Here is a 17,662-nt window from a genome sequence, read left to right as displayed (position 1 = left end):
AATTTTCAGTGAGAGGACAAAACCGCCATGTAATGAGATTATTAATTCGTATGTTATAATCATTGTTTTAAAAATCTTCGTCTAAGTGTTAGATAGTTGGCTATTCTCCCGATTAATTCTTAGCTGTTTGAAAATTAAGAAGGGACTTCTAAACCTGCATAGGCCCCAGCCTAGGCCTAGACACCTACCTAGGTCACGACTCTCACTTAGATAGAAAAAAAAGATAACTTTCATTTTGGGGTAATGTTAGGGAGACTAAATTTGCAAACTAAATGATGTGTCACCAATAGAAATAAACACGTTTATCAACTCTTAAGCAATAAACAAATCATCAACTTTCATGTCCTTTAGTTTCCAAAATTGAGTCTCCCTAGCATTACCCTTCATTTTACAGACAATGTTGAATACTTGGATGAAAACTTATTATATGCTTTGTTTCATATGTTTTCAATATGTTCTAATACTTTATATTTTATATGTCACTCAATCTTGCAATTTATGTATCCTAATACAATGATGTATTTTTTTAAAGTATAAATAAACATTTATTTCTATGTAATATAACAAATTTAATTAAAAACTAAAACAACCGCTTAGGCGCTAGGCCCCTAATCATGAAATTTAAATTCATCCAACGATAATAAATAAGATTGTGAACTTCACCATCACTTGAGGTTGGTAAGCAAAAATATTCTCATTATAATCTTTCAAATAATATTTTGTACTTTAATTTTGTTTTCAGCTAAATAAATAATATCTTGATTATATAATAAAGCTGGTGTGATACTTTATCTTTTGCTTACAATATCCGACAACCCAACGGGAATTACCCCCAAGAAATATAAAATGAACACCGGAAACACACAGATTTACAAATATTTAAACTTTTGGGAAAATACAATATGCCTAGCTATTAGATTATAAGTTAAGCAAAGCAGTGCCAAATCGTCAACCTCTTTGGAAATAGACATTTTGTTTTGTCATCAACTTTAAGTTTTGGCTTTTGGAAAAAGCAAGTTGATTATCTTAAATATCGACAAATATATTGTTGGTGATTGAACAAGTTAAATGACAAAAATTCAGTTTTTCTCAGTTGAAAATTGGGATGCAAGTTTATGTTATTTCACTGCCCTTTACTAATAATAGTATCCAATGCAGTTTTGAGTGTTTTTTTTTTTGTTTTTGTGCTTTGCCACCTGCACTCTTACTTCGTGTCTCACTTTATCTGATATACTGTATCACATGCATCCTTCCTTCATAGTTGTGTAGCATATGACATGTCATTTTAGTAAAACCCATGGATAAAGAGAGGTGAGTTAAATTCGAACTAGAGTTTAATTTCTCCATATTAAGACAAAAAACAAAGAAGAAAAGAAGGTTGAACTTCAAAGTTAGTGAGTCAATTTCAAAGTGGGACATTAAGAATGAATATATGTGTTATAGTGAAACAATATAGAGTGTAAAGAGTAAATTGGGACACGGAGAAAAAATGCAAGTAATAAAGTGAAATATTATAGAGTATAGAAGTAAAGTGAGATTTGATGAAAAATATGGTTGTCATACCTACCAAAAAAACCAAAAAAACGTACACCGTTTGGTATTACTTCAATGTTTAACAATTGGAAAGTCCTCTAAAACACCTATTTTATAAGATAATTAACTCAGTACTAAAATGTATACATATAGTTTAATCTATACGCGAGTTACATTTGGTTTTTGTGTTGAATGTACAAGTAGAGTGGAGTGGTTCAATGCCACCCCGATCAACAGCTTGTGCCAAGTTGTTTATGGAATTTGTTATTATGTATGTCCAATGAATAATGAGGCTATTGTACAACAGAATATACGGGGTCTTAAAAAGTGATTTTCGGGATATGATTTCAATGCTACGCATCATTTAATGCTACAATTATTTTAATTGTTAAACCTGACTTTTACAATTATTTAAAAGGAAACTAATGAAAATAGCTTGAAAACTTTGAGTTTTAACAATAAGGACAAAATAAAGGGTAAAGTGAATAGTATCAGGTTTGACTTTTTAGTGTAAAATATGGTTTTTCGTTAAAATGAACAGTATCGCAGACTTTTCGTTAAAACTCTCTTATTTAAATCTTTTATTTTTAACCTCAATCATTCATTCTCGTATCTAAACCCCGTAACAATATAAAGATAATCATATATAACTCATTGTTGTATTTGAATTTTACTTTGGTCTATATGAGGCTTCAATATCAAATTTGTCATTGCCACTTTCTCAATTAATTCATTGATGAACAAAAACGTTTACAAAGAAAAGTTGTTAAAAGAATTGATAAAATTAACATCCACCATACACTTGTAAAAACAATCCAAATACACAAAAGCCAATTTCTTAAATAAATTAAATAACAAAATATCAGAAAACAAACAAACCCATCTAAAATGTAATTTATAGGGATAGAAAACAAAGAAAAATATTAAAAAATATCCAGTAAAATGAATAGTACTGAAAATTTTTCGTTAAAAATGGAAAATTAATGAAAAGAGATTGAAAACTTTGAGTTTTAACGATAAGAATAAAATAAAAGGTAAAATGAATAGTATCATGATTGATTTTTAAATATAAAAATGTATTTTTTTGTTAAAATGAACAGTACCGGAAGTTTTTCATTAAAATTTCTACAAACAAAAATAAAAGGAAAAAAAGAAAAAAAGCAAAAGACCAAAAAAAGCAAAGAAAAAAGAGTAAATGACAGTTGACTGCACCACCCATCAGGTCACCACTTCTCCTTCACTCCCCTCACTGTCACTGCATACAGCTAGGGCTTACTCTCTCTCCTTTCTTCCCTATTTTTTAGTATTTACCTCACAGCCTGTAGTCTGTACTCTCTCTCTCTCTCTTCTTTCTCTCTCCTCCTCAAGGGAAACCAAAAGGCCAACAAAAAGGGCCAAAAAGAAACGAGGAACTGCAGCTCCCAAAACACACTCTCTCCTCTCTCTCCCCTCCTCCGAAACCCAAAAACCAAAACAATGTATGATCTTTGAAAACCCCAGAAATCCACACCCCCACCCAATTCACCAAAAACGCCATCTGGGGTTCCACCAAAATGCATTCCCAAACCCAAAGGCTTTGCCTTTTCCTCTTCTCCCTGCTGCTTTTGCTCCCCATTGCAAAACCAGATCTGGCTTCTGACCGCGCCGCTCTACTGGCCCTGCGCTCCGCCGTCGGCGGCCGAACTCTGCTCTGGAATGTGAACCAGACCAGCCCATGTTCGTGGGCTGGCGTCAACTGTGAGAATAACCGTGTCACGGGGATTCGTCTTCCCGGCGTGGCTCTATCCGGCGTAATTCCCAGTGGCATTTTTGGAAATCTGACCAGTCTCCGCACTCTCAGTCTCCGTCTCAACGCTTTAAGAGGTCCTCTGCCGTCAGATCTCTCCGCCTGTGTTACTCTTCGTAACCTTTACTTGCAGGGGAACCTTTTCTCCGGCGAAATCCCGGAGTTTTTGTACAGTCTACACGACTTGGTCAGGCTGAACTTGGCGTCCAACAATTTTTCCGGTGAGATCTCACTGGGTTTCAACAATCTCACCCGCCTGAGGACTTTGTATCTTGAAAGCAACAAGCTTTCTGGAGCGATTCCAGAGCTGAAGCTTCCTAATCTCGACCAGTTCAATGTATCCAGCAATTTGCTAAACGGGTCTGTTCCGAAGCAGTTGCAGTCTTACCCTTCAAGCTCGTTTCTGGGTAATTTGCTATGCGGGGGTCCGCTTGATGCTTGCCCTGGAGACGGCGGAGCTGCCGGAGGAGGAGATATAAATATCAATGACAACCACAAAAGGAGAAAGCTTTCAGGTGGTGCTATTGCCGGTATTGTGATCGGATCCGTGCTGGCTTTTCTCGTGATTATCATGCTTTTGATCTTTTTCTGCCGAAAGAAGAAGAGCAAGAAGACGAGCTCCGTTGACATCGCCACCGTGAAGCACCCGGAAGTCGAGATTCCCGGCGAGAAGCTGCCCGCGGAGGCTGAAAATGTGGGATACGGAAATGGGTCTTCGGTGGCGGCTGCTGCGGCGGCGGCGATGGTGGGGAATGGGAAAAGTGAATTCAATAGCGCCGGTGGTGCTAAAAAGCTGGTGTTTTTTGGCAATGGGGCGAGGGTGTTTGATCTGGAGGACTTGTTGAGAGCTTCGGCGGAGGTTTTGGGGAAGGGGACTTTCGGGACCGCATACAAGGCGGTTCTGGAGGCTGGGACTGTGGTGGCTGTGAAGAGGCTGAGGGATGTGACAATTTCGGAGAGCGAGTTTAAAGAAAAGATTGAAGCTGTGGGAGTGAAGGATCATGAAAATTTGGTGCCTCTGAGGGCCTACTATTTCAGCAGAGATGAGAAGCTTCTTGTCTATGATTACATGCCTATGGGAAGCTTATCTGCACTTTTGCACGGTCAGTGTTTCTTCCTATTTGATTGCTTGCTTTATTGGTTGATATACATACATACATACATACATATATATATATACATACACGTATATATCTATATATATGTTGCTCTGCCATTCCAGTTATATTGTCGTTTCTTTGTTTCTTTGCTGGAATTTTGATGATGATGGATATGATCTCTTCTGATGCATCATTAGTTTCTCCGAATCTCGATGATTACTTCGATTTGGAAGATTAGAAATGTTAATGTGCTCTTTGAGTTGTCTCTGAGGATTTTTTATGCATAATTTTGCATCTCCACAAACTCCGTGTTACTCATTTTCGTGCTTGTTTCCTCTCGTACGGTTGAAATCTATTAGTGATATATACATTCTTCGTAATTTCAGTTTTTTTAGTACTTTGTTTTGCATGATCTAAGTTATGCTATCAGCATAGTCTTCGTATATGCGACATTAATTAGGAATTGCTGTTATTCCAAAACCATTTTATAGATTTTTGGTTCGAATTCCCATCTTGCGTTCTATCTTGACACTACAGGAAACAAAGGAGCAGGCAGGACCCCATTGAATTGGGAAATCAGGTCCGGAATTGCCCTTGGAGCTGCCCGTGGAATTGAATACCTACACTCTCAAGGCCAAACTGTCTCGCATGGAAACATCAAGTCATCCAACATCCTGCTAACAAAGTCCTATGAAGCTCGGGTTTCTGACTTCGGCCTAGCACATCTTGTTGGTCCCTCATCTACTCCCAACCGAGTTTCTGGCTACCGGGCACCAGAGGTTACTGATCCTCGCAAGGTATCCCAAAAGGCCGATGTTTATAGCTTTGGGGTATTGCTCTTGGAACTACTTACTGGGAAGCCCCCAACTCATGCCCTCTTGAATGAGGAAGGAGTTGACCTCCCAAGGTGGGTTCAGTCCATAGTCAAAGAGGAGTGGACTTCAGAGGTTTTCGATGTTGAGCTCCTCAGGAACCAGAATGTCGAGGAGGAGATGGTTCAGCTCTTGCAACTTGCAATAGATTGTTCGGCTCAGTATCCTGACAAACGCCCTTCAATCTCCGAAGTGACAAGGCGCATTGAGGAGCTACGTCGTTCTAGCTTGCGAGATGAGCAGCCCGAGGTTGTCCGTGGTTTAGACAACGTATCCTCTCGATGAGTTGAGTTGCTCAGGGCCAGCCCTTCGGCCATCTTCCCTCATGGATTTGCAGGGCAATTCCTTGCTTTGTTGTGTTACATCTGGTGGTTTTGTTGTATGTTAAAAATTCAAGTCTTCCTCTCACTTTCCTTAGGAGCCAAACTGTAATTTTTTTTTAATTTTTTTTTTCACCCTATTGTTCCCCAATGCACTAGTTTTTTTTTTTTTACTGCCCTTTTAGGTACACTTTTGAGGTGGATATCTGTTCCATTTGTTGTTGGTGGATGATGGTTTTATGTAATTATTACTTCACCTTTGCCTTTGTCTTTTATTTGTTATCATTTATTACAACTGTTTTAGCTACTTGAAATTAAGATGTTTTTTGGTTGCTTCATGTGTTGGTTGTCATGTCTTTTCATACTTTGGTGAAAGATTTATGAAATTAAGCAAACTTTTGTTGGTTATTGTTTCGCTCTCCATATTTCTCTTTCTTGTCACGTGGTCTGGTTACAAAAATCTTTACATGTATGGGATGATATAACAATTTTGAATAAAGGAAAGACGGAAAGTAACACGATGCTTTGTGATGAAGACGAGGATGAAGAGAACTTTGTAATTTTGGATTTGGGAAAGACGGAAGGTAACATGACGCTTTATGATGAAAATGGGGATGAAGAAAACTTTGTAACAGTGTGTGAATGATCTGAGATATCATTACAGTGACGTTTTATTCGGAAGTTTTGTGGTGATGATAAAGCTTGGTGGTGGACCAAACTAATGCATTGAAGTGGAGGAGGAAGTGTAAAAAGAGAGGAGACAAGAGTGATGGAGTGGCCCTTGGTTGTGGTTAGATTTTGTTGGCATCCAAGGCCCTCTTTTCATTAAAATGTGGTGCATAACAATTAACTAGCCTTCAATACATGAGAGTAAACAAAATTTTGGTTTTTTCCAAAGTATGGGATATTTTTGTCCTGGGCTTGTGCTGTCCTGTCCTGAAGCTTTTTTGGGTGTACTATGAATAATCTATACAGTTAAAACCTTTTTCTCTAATCCCAATTTTGACCAATTAATAACCTTTTTTGGGATATTCCCGATGATTTTTACGTATCAGTTATTCATTTCGTACAAAAAAAAAAAATTATTTTTATCATATATTTGTTTATTATTTGTATAATTTTTTTAATATAGATGAGACTAGATAAGCCGTACTTCTGTTAGAACGATAATACAAATAGATGATAAGTGTAGCATTACTCCTACTTACATGCACTGATAATTTGAAACTAAATGACTTTTTCATTGTCTACATTTGAAAATCGACTTTTTCACAAATATGCAACATTATGTAAAAAAATAACCACCCTTCCATTATGTCCTAAAGAATATTTTTTTTTAATACACATCTGAAAAATTGACGTGCTCCATTAATCTTTCAAAATTCATAAAAAAAATGTATTCTCAATAGACGATAAGCCCTTAAATTGGATTAGAACTTTTCCATAGAATAGTACTATACACACTCCTTTTTACATTTCATACACCCCTATTAATTTTTGTCATTTATTTCTCTTTACTTCATTTTGTCTAACAACCAATAAATAAGAGGTGTGAAAAGTAAAAAATAATATGTGAATTACACTACCCTTTCCTTAATGCTCATGCATTTTTCACAAAATGCTTGAATCGTTTGCAATGGATATACTCCAAACAAAAGTCAAAATTGTTGTAATATAATGTGGATGGTCCACATGAATAGTTCGTTAATATTTATCCAAAGAAAAATAAGATGGATTATTATTATTCATATGAAAAAAAACGGATAGATTACTATTCATGCACAATATTTCACTATTCATTTGAGAAAAGCTTGTAAAGTAAATAATGTTGCTATAGTAATCTTTTTGCCTATAAGATGAGAGCATACAGAGGAAGTAGTGAGAAGAAGAAGAAAGAGATGAGAGAAAAACATACAGAGGAAAGAAAGAGGAGTTATGAAGGAAAAGGAAGAGGAGGAAAGAAGAGAGATGCGGAAGAAATTACCAGTCAGCCATGCTAGAGAGAAAGGAGAATAGTGAGAATTATTTTTATCCTCGTATTATTTTAGATAATGAAATAAAGTACTAATGTTGTCCCGAGGACGTAGGCACACTTGCCGAACCTCGTAAATCTTGTCTTATTTACTTTATTCCACTGCACACAAACAACGCTCCGCATCTGTCGAAAAATTGAATAAAACAAGATACAGTGCGAATTGGAAGAGAGAGGATGTGTTTTCACATTGCCATGGAGAAGGAAAACCAAGAGACTTGTGACAAAAATCCTCAAGCTCAACCAGCACAGGGCATACTAATTAGGATACATCAAAGTCCTTAAGATACAAAAGACTACTCAGACTGTAAAATTGACGCCCCTGCGGGCGGATAAGTTACCTATAAGAGCAAGGAGAGCACAAACCGAACCAGTTTCGGCTTTTTGAGTTTTCTGAATTCTCCCATCTCTCCAGGTGCAAATTCATCACTCAAATTGCTCTCAACTGCTCACACTGTAAACGAAAGAAAAAATGATCGATGATCATATGTACAAACAACGACGAGGTGATTAGGCCCCAAAAACAAGCCCAAATCTTTTCGGTGGCAAATCCCTAATCCCGGGTTTTGACAACCAGGAGCAGCTTGCTATGCGCTGGGATTCAATGACGGATCATCCTTAAAACCCTTTGAAAGCAGATCATAGTTGATTGATGCAAGCTGGGAGAGATTCTGAACCATGATCATGAGAAAATGAAGTAAGATATGTCACGAAAAGGTGAAAAAAATGAACTAAATAATTAACAAAAATAGATCCATGCAAAGCAGTGGGAAAGCAACATCAGCATACGATGAGGAATGACGAGAGGAAACAAAAAATACATGGCATCCAAGACACTATTCATGAAGAACTCACGACTAATTACAGTATGAGCATCTTGAGTGGTCATTTTAATGATGATAAAAGAAACGACAGCCTTGTACGTTAAGAAATACCTTAAATGAGAAATTACTGAAAGAGTAATTGATATTAGAGCCAGACTCGAACTCTGTCAGACCCCCACATTCATCACCCTGTCAATGAACGTCGCCCCAAGATCATGTCAGTGCTGCAAATTATATAAAAGTACGGCCAATATAAAATATATTCTCATCAGGAGTTAAAAGCACTTGTTTCTTGAACTAATGTACCACTTCCTCATGACGGTTGCTCAAGCAACTGCTGCTGCCACTTAAGCTGTCAGAATCACTGGAATCATCCATGTCACTGGGTGGATATACATGTTGATCTGAAGGATTCCATGAGAAACGACTGGTGAAGTAACTGGTATCTAGAGCACTCTCTGAAGTGGGAACAAACGCAGCCTGCAAGAAATGAGAAGTCATAAGGGAGTGGTGCCAACCAAACCAAAGACGAAAAATCTGTGTCTTCATTTTTATGATTTATGAATACGCTGTCTCACACCTTTTGCCTGGCAAGCGTGTCCCAGTTGATATCTTTAAAGAATGGATGCTGCTTCACCTTTATCACAGATTGCAGTTTTGTTGGTTTATCAAAGAAATTTGAAAGATCATGCACTAAAATATAATGAATAAGAAGTAAATCTAACTAACAAATACCTCTGATGCACCTCTAGCTCCAAGTCTTTGATTAGGATCTTCTGTCAACAACCTGGAAACTAGTTGCATCAGCATCAACTAAACAAAAATCACAAGTACATGCTGTCACTAGACATCACAAGTAAATATGCATGAATATGCATTTGCATGTTTGAACATAATGGACCTTTAAACTGGAACACAAATTCGAACAAAATCTAAGATCACTTTTCAATCCCATGCATTCAAAGAACAAATTAACAAATTGGATAAAAATTGTTATTCCACATTTAGGCCTCCATGCAAAATAAGAAGAAAGTTCCTGCAGCCTGAAACCATGAGTGACGGGTTCATAACTTGCAGTAGAATTAAAGTTCAAGAATGTTAACACAAGTATCTTAAAACTAGACCAAAACAGAGCGCCAATGCCCTTGATCTCAACACAAACTGACTAATGGTCAACTTCAATGGAGATGCTAATTTCAACAGAAACAAATATTTCCTCCTTAGCAAGGCAGTAACAAAGCATATCTTTGAAAGCAATAACATCACATAAAAATCTTGGATGCTTCACTTACTGATCAATAAGATCCTGTGCTTCAGGACTCATCTCGCCAACCCCAGGCCAAGGAATATTACGATTGAGAATATTATCAAATATAGTCTACAAGCAAAAGAAGAAAATGGTTAAAAAGAAGCCAAAGGGTTAGAACTCAAACAAACTGTGAAATCACAAACAATTTTTGTTGTAAACACCAAGCCTATGTATTATAACATATTTTAGATGCAATGTATTAACCTGAGGATGCTCAGCATTGAAAGGTGGAATTCCAACAATCAATTCAAATAAAATGACACCAACAGACCACCAATCTGCAGTTGCACCTGTGGACCATAGAACAGGAGCAAGTTGTTAATCTTACAACGGTTTAACCAATAAACAGAACAGAAAGCTGTTTGGCAAAAATACAAGAGCATAATGGCCGCGCCCTTAAATACTTAAATAGTGATCAACCAAATAAGTGAACAGCATGTTTGGGGAAAAGCAGGGAAAACAAGAGCATTATGGTTGGGTGCCCTTAAACATTCTTTCAGCTTCCATGAAAGACTAAAGAGGACCAATGAATAATGATTTAAACATTTTAGCCCATAGTTGAACATCAGGCTAATTAGTATTTCTTTCTTGATGTTGAAGCTTAATCTAAGGCTGAAGAGTTTTAGAACAAGATAAAGGCAATAATAGCACCTTAAACTTAGAAAAGGCTATACGAACCATGTCCTGTTCCCAAAAGTATCTCTGGTGCCAAATAGTCAGGTGTACCGACTGCAGAACGTTTCTTTCGGCTTTCTCGCTGATGCTCAGAGAGAGATAATTCGGGTTCATCTTCCCCTAGAAGGGATGTGCTACTAACTGCTGGACCAGATAAATCATCAGTGCTGTTGATGAGACCAACCTTCGAAAGCCCAAAGTCTGTCAACTGCTCAGATGGAATACAAAAGGTTAAATTTGGGTGGAGAAAGAAGTGAAAGCCATCTATAACCCCCATTTAACTGCTACACAAAAATTAAAATTATTTCCAACCCACTAGGCACAAACTACTGAAATTATTTATTTAAGAAAGAAATAGATTGAGAGCAATCTTCGGATGTGCCAACGTGAGTGCTAGTGCTCTATTTTATGATGTGAAATAATTGAAATTTATACAAAACGTTTCATTTATCTTGAACAAAAATATGCATCCAACTAAAGCTAAACCATGTAATTATCACGAGCTCTAGTAGAGATGGATTTTCAAATTTCACTATCCTGCTTCAACTGAAAAACTCAATGATATTAAAGGCACTATTATATTGACATTGAAACGCAACAAAACTAAAAGATAAATCTGTATGTACATGCCTTAACATGGCCGTCATGAGCAATTAACAAATTGTCAGGCTTCAAATCACGATGAACCACACGAAGTGAATGTAAATACTCTAAAGCAAGCACCTGCAAAATCAAAAATAGATAAACACGACCTCAGACTACGAACTTGCAAAGCGAAGTATGCAGAAAAATAGTTCTGAAGAAGTTGCAAGCCTATACCACTTCTGCTATATATACACGAGCAACCTCCTCATCCAAGCAGCCTAAATTTCTCAACAATGAGTATAGATCTCCTCCGTTCAAATACTCCATCACAAGATACAAGTTTTCACTACAAGTAAAAGAATAGAAGAAGCGAACCTGATACAGTTCAAATTTGTGTTAGAATGAACAAAATGTTTCTCAAGGCAAGGTAAAACGCTTTGCTAGAACACCTGCTCACCACAAAAGGATTGCGGACTGAAATCAAGATGTCACGTTCTGCTAAAATACTTTCAACAGCATTCTTCCGGATCATATCAGCCTTTTTAAGAACCTGTTACAAATGATACAAAATAAGAATGAGCAAATCCTCTTCATGCTCAAAACCAAAACATTCTTTTCTTTGTTTTCAGGGTGTTTGTGGGGATGCAAACACAGAAATTTTATAGACTAGACAGGCTAGGTGTGATCCAAAATATCATCATTTTCATACTTACAGTAGTTGTAATAAGTTTTAACAAAAAAAATTGTACACAGCTTCCAAACAAAAATAGAATGTGGTTGAAAAACCACTAAATTGATGTATGCCAAAAGTTTCCACAGGTTCAAATTAAAAATAAAAATAGAGAAGAAGAGCTATCACAATAAAAGCACACAGAAGGTCGGCTATAACATGAATAAATCACCGAAAAAACTAAAAAAAGTAAAACTTGGTAATATACAGAAAATTATATCAAAGACAAAACAGGAAGCTTAATCAAACTAAAGGTGACATGGAGCAATACAGTCAGCAAGAATTTACATGTCTAATTATGTGGTACCTTAATCGCAAAAAGATCCCCTGTTGTTCTCTTTTTAGCTAAGAAAACTCGCCCAAATGCCCCACGACTTATTGGCTTGATAATTTCAAAGTCATCTATAGATGTTCGGTCCTTGGAAAACGGTATAGGGCTTGTACGAACCACGTCATCTTCTAGTGGAGCTTCTTCATCAATTACGGTAGTTGCTAAATCAACCTTCTCATCATCCACTAACTCACAAAGCTGCAAATACTTCTCCCTAGAATATCAACATTACGACAATGTAAAATTGAACTTAAAAAGGAACTGAAAAGGTTACACGTAGTTCTGATGATTTCTTAATGAATTGTTTAATACCACATTTCAGGAGAAATGTAGATACCAAGAAAAATAGCAGCAAGTACCCACATTCAAGGTATATTAATGAACACTTTAGTTCAAGGCTTGAAGCTTGTTAAAACCAAGAAAAATAGCAGCAAGTACCCACCGAATCAGCTTCTCAATGCGTGCCCCAAATGTTTCCACGGTAAGTGCATCAAACTTTCTGCGGTCTATAACAACTCTCAAGTCTTCAAGACAAGACAGTAGATATGGCATAGAGCGATCATCATCCAAAGGCATATTTGCTACGCACCGAGCAATATCAGAAAGTTCATTCATCTGCATCATCCAAAAGCAGTTAGCCTTGATAGAATGAAAAATAAGACTTTGAGCAAAACACATACTAAAATTAAATCAAATTCATGCTACTTTGAAAGTTTGAATAAAACATATATCCCACTTCAGCGTGTGCAGACACTAATAATCTGCAGGTGGTGCACAGTATTTGAGGTGAAAATTTAAAGACTTGGAGAGGACAGCAAGATGTTTCCATTGAATTTTCAATTTGACAAGGATTATAGCTCAGGTTGTAAATTGATATTCAAATGCCGTACAATTGCATCACAAGCATGTGCTTGGGGAACTCCCAGAGAAAATAAGTATTTGTAAAATCAAATAGATTAATAAGATACCTGAGGAATATCGTCTTGCTCAGAGAAAGAAGCCTTGCCTGCGAGGAGCAAGTCAATCTGACTGGCCCTTGGTGTCAATAAGGGAGACCTAGGAGTCATGCTGCCTGCAGATGATGTTGTCATTCCTTGATCAGACTTTGGACCAAAACGAGTTCTACATGACATGGAAGGTAGACCTTTCAGGTCATCCATAAAAGCTGAATTATCAGCTTCAGGAAAACAATCGAGCATGTCCTCTGAGCCTCTGTGGGACCAGTCACTAAGTTTTGGAGATATAACGTCAGATTCTTCGGTCACACTTGAATTAGATGCTTTGGCAACGTCTGGACTTCCCACACCATGCTGGATATCCTTTTGAGTAAAGGACTCCATCAGTTTTTCAAGGGTTTCAGAAATTCTGACAAGACGCTCATTCACACTTATACCCTTTGGATCACATCGATCAGCAATCGCACAAATTCTTGAATGGTCTTCCACATTTGCAGTTGGAACCTCCTCCTCACAGATGCGACATATTATAGAACTATCGTCAGATACATTCGGTTGATTTCCCCAACCCCAAGACGGTTTGTGCTGGTGCTTGGAAGAACGCTCATGAGAATCCTTGCCAGAAGGCTCAGGAAGCTTAATAGAAGTAGGATCAATGTCAGAAGTCCCTCTCTTGTTGTCTGAACCTTTCAAATGTTCAACCTTAGGATCACTCTGCTCCTTAAATTCAGTAGTTTCTTTCAAGCTTTTCGCAACCGGAGATGGGAATTTCTTCCAAGATGTCATCCGGTCCCTACTAGCAGGAGACTCCGAATTCTTAGGTGGTTGATCAACAAGAGGTGAGAACAAATTTCCCGATAAAACATGGTCTCTCTTCCATTCCAAACCGTGTTGCTCCTGACTGTAAGATTTCCTAGCTGAAGCTGCTTTAGAGGCTTTTGCAACACTTAAGCTCTTTGGATCCTTTGCCAAACTTGGCGGAATTCTTTTATCAGTGGAACGCAGAACTCTTGATTGACGAAGCTGGAAAACCTGTTCATCCTCAGCCAGTCCGGTTTCCTTATGGAATTGCAGCAACCTAGTACACCTTGTGAGTATGAAAAGCATTCGAGTGTGAAGCTGCTTCAGCACACCCGGAGGAAGTTCTTGACGTCTATCATCCAATTCCTGAACTATGCCTTCACATTGAAGCCAAAACTCTCCAGATGATGTCATTGCACAACTTCGTGCCAAAACCAGCAAATCCTCAAGAGTTTCCTGCAACTCTGGATGATTATCTGCATCTTTTTCAAGAATTCCAACTAAGTCTGCTGCAAATATAGCCAGATCAGAGTTCACTTCTTCCTTTGCTTTGTCAAACTTTGCCCTAATTGCAACCAAGATTTCCTGCATATCAGAAGCATGATTCCAAGCAGGTAAAATTTCCTAGTTCAAATTTAACTACTCATAAAAAGGTGATATAAGATGAAGACAAAAGTACCTCCAGGTTGTTCAAGCCTCGAGGCTTCCAAAATGGGAAAGGTCGTACACCTTTTGAATTCAGTTCATGGGAAAAACTTTTTATATCAGCAGGAAACCGCTTTCTTGGTGCACTCGTTAAGCGGAGTATAGCTTGAAAACGGGGCGACTCGGACTCCTTGGGATTTTCACAATCATATGCAGTCTATTAAGAAAAAATATCAATCGCAAACACATTATGACATGAAATAATAGAACGGGGAAACCATCAGAAATAAGTAAATAAATACGTGGAGACGTAAATAAAATAATTGTACCCGCACCTCTGGTGTACATACATCTGAACTTCTTAAACCTCCAGAGTGACCAAAAGATGATATGTTTCTCCCTGTTAAGGATGATGGAGGTATCAAAAGCCATTAGAGGGGAAAATACACCACTCATCGTATGAAAATATGAAAGTGTACCAAAAAATCCAGTAATTTGCATAAAAGACCAAAGGCATTCTAGTATCAACTCATGAAGCATGAGATAAACTAACTATGCCCAACCGCACTTGCCGTCCATGTTTTCCTAAGCTTACACAAATTGATGGGTGGAGGAGTACTACCTTAAACTACATCCATGTAGTGGTAGGGTACACCTGCCTGAACCGGAGCCTCGTCCACCCATCACACCATTGCACACTCATCAAAAGATAAAGCTTTCACAGCTCCACAGATGATTCAAAATCAATGCCTTTTACAAACGTTATCCTTTAATAGTTTTGGTTGGAGCTCAAATCATTTTTATGGTAATGCCTACAGCCTACAAGAGTGATTTCGAAAACCATGTGACTCCCAAGTTCCCAACTCAATACACGACCTAAAGGGTAAATCTTTAACGATAACCCAGTGCATACTGCATAAACTAAATTAGCACAACTTATAAAACTCCTGCATCGCATAATTGCTCGAAATCATACCGTCTTCAGCCGAAGATTCCCCCTTGCGTAACCGCGAAGATGCCACCCCGTTGGGGCTCTGGTCTCTCGAAGGCAAGCTACCAGTTGAGGCAGCATCAGAATTGCTGCCATTATCACCCCAACTCCCACTTGCCACATTGTCATTGAACCCAATCCTACTCTGACTCGCAGCCTCCTTCTTCTTCCCCCCACTTCCCGATCCTAAACTCCGATCGCCGACCCCCGGCCTCGACAAATTACTCGAGCCCAGCGCCGACCCTTTGTCACCCCTAAACCCAAAAAAGCTCTCCTGAGGCAACGGCCCCGATCTCGTCTTTATCCTATTCAACCCCAGCGACGACGCCAGAATGGGAGACACCGAAGCCGCCGGTTCCGCAGCCCCCGATGCGGACGCAGACGACTTCTTCGGAGTCGCGCCAGTCGAGCTCGCGGACTTCGCCGGCGTCTTAAGCTGAGCTGGACTCTCTTTCCCCCTCGCATCCTTCTTCTTTGACCCGTCTTTGACTAGACTCTGCCTACTGAATCCGCCGCCGCCGCCGGAACTGTTACTCGGGCCGGGCGAGTCGTCTTTGGATGCGGATTTAGGCTTCTTCTTATCGGATCGGATCGGGGAGTTGGAACCCAGAGATCGCGGGCTGTTATTCGACCCATCGGGGCTGTTGGAGGAGTCGGATTTCTTGGAGGAGAAGAACCTGCCCTTGAACACCATTGCGGTATATAGATTTCCTTTCGAGGGCTTGTGAAATCTGCGCAGCCCTAGCGTGGAAGCATAGGGCTGCTTTTAGAGAGAGAAAGTGGGGGAGTTGGTTGGAAGTTCGAGAAATGGATGTGTCGATGGTTTGAAAGTAGAGAGAGAAAGAGGGACGAAGAAGAGAAGAGAGAGAAGAATGTGAGTCGACTCGAATGGCGTGGATATAGCGCCTCCGCGTGTGATCATTTTTCCAAACCTTTGATTTCAAACACCGTTAAAATGTTAACAAGATATTTCCAATTTTCTATGTTTGAAATTTGTAATTCTAAAGTTGTAGATATAGACATATGCGTTTTGGATGAACCGTTTGGGTAACGTTATGTTCTGACGTTGTTTGAAATTATTTATTTTTACTTTCGATAATTTGAGTTTGAATCTTTTCAAGTTTTAAGTTTGAATATCACTCCTTACTGTCACTAAACTAGCACTCAAAACAAAACGAAAATAACACATATATCACAATGAAATGAAAGAAGTGAGAGGGCAATGATCATTTACATTTCATCATCTATGAAATTTGAATTTAAAACTTTTTATTTAAAATCAGGGAAAATATCACTATACTATGGTATCAAATGATTTTGTTGTTACAAGTTGTTTTTTTTTTTTTTTTTTGTGAACAAATGATACTTATCTATATTAAGAGGATAGGGTAGAGTTAGGGTTTAGCCTCACATTGGACAGGCTAATAATAATGTGATTCAAATTCGACTATCGATAATCAAACCTAACATCTCACTTACAAGTAAAGAATAATATCATTAGACCGCAGTAGTAAATAACTATCTGTTGATATTATGAATTAGTGAGAGGGCGGTGATCCGTAAAGTGAACGTTGACCCATGGAAGCTGTCCCACGCTGCACTAGTAGTGCATAATAGTTGGGCCTGCCTTGCCCGCAAGTTGCTTAACTTTTGAGCCCATTTAACATCAAAAAGCCCAAAACACAATGAGTTGGGTTAAATTTGCCAATTTGCAAACTGGATTATGAGTAATGCCTCCTTGATTGCGGATGGGGTCCAAGACTTCGAACAAAAGAAAATTGAACTCCAAATTTTTTTAATTTTTTGTTTGTCAATGGCAGTGTGTATAATTTCGATTCAAAAAATAAAAAATAAAATATAAAAATAGAACTGAAGTGTAAATTTCATCTCATGTTAGAAAAACTCTTAAGTTTAAGTTAAAATCGATAGATATTTTTGATATTTTTGGCACATATGTTCAATATCAAATAAACTCTTATACTTCGTCCAAACTAATGTTTGACAATCCTTCAAATTTCATTTTAAATTTTCTTAAAAGACAAGCGATATTGATATTTTAAACAAGAAAAGGAGCGGGTAACCTCGAACACAAGGGAAGAGGGTCCCCGACACTTTCAATTTAGAAACAATTTTGAAATGTGCACACGATAACAAAAAGTATAAGATATTGTA

General features: G+C 38.1%; 2 protein-coding genes across 2 annotated transcripts; one reads left to right on the top strand and one right to left on the bottom strand.

The window, feature by feature from the left end:
- The first annotated feature begins 2,777 nt into the window (after positions 1-2,777).
- On the top strand, positions 2,778-5,949 carry LOC126600321 (probable inactive receptor kinase At1g48480). Its single transcript, XM_050266904.1, has 2 exons — positions 2,778-4,422; positions 4,957-5,949. Exons 1-2 carry the CDS (start codon positions 3,087-3,089, stop codon positions 5,574-5,576), a joined length of 1,956 nt encoding a protein of 651 aa, XP_050122861.1. The 5' UTR covers positions 2,778-3,086; the 3' UTR covers positions 5,577-5,949.
- Positions 5,950-7,806: 1,857 nt separating this feature from the next.
- Positions 7,807-16,403, bottom strand: LOC126599428 (probable serine/threonine protein kinase IREH1). The gene is made up of 17 exons (XM_050265803.1): positions 15,476-16,403; positions 14,835-14,899; positions 14,534-14,716; positions 13,066-14,439; positions 12,540-12,712; positions 12,074-12,311; positions 11,494-11,586; positions 11,271-11,411; positions 11,082-11,174; positions 10,455-10,659; positions 9,981-10,066; positions 9,760-9,845; positions 9,203-9,254; positions 9,048-9,104; positions 8,774-8,947; positions 8,579-8,656; positions 7,807-8,314 (listed from the first exon to the last, which is right to left on the bottom strand). The coding sequence occupies exons 1-17, from the start codon at positions 16,182-16,184 to the stop codon at positions 8,231-8,233; spliced, it is 3,891 nt and encodes a 1,296-aa protein (XP_050121760.1). The 5' UTR covers positions 16,185-16,403; the 3' UTR covers positions 7,807-8,230.
- Between the last annotated feature and the right edge of the window lie 1,259 nt (positions 16,404-17,662).

The sequence above is a fragment of the Malus sylvestris genome, chromosome 14 (assembly GCF_916048215.2).
Source record: "Malus sylvestris chromosome 14, drMalSylv7.2, whole genome shotgun sequence".
NCBI lineage: Eukaryota > Viridiplantae > Streptophyta > Magnoliopsida > Rosales > Rosaceae > Malus > Malus sylvestris.
The sequence above is the reverse complement of the archived record's forward strand: the minus strand, read 5'-3'. Positions and strand labels throughout refer to the sequence as shown.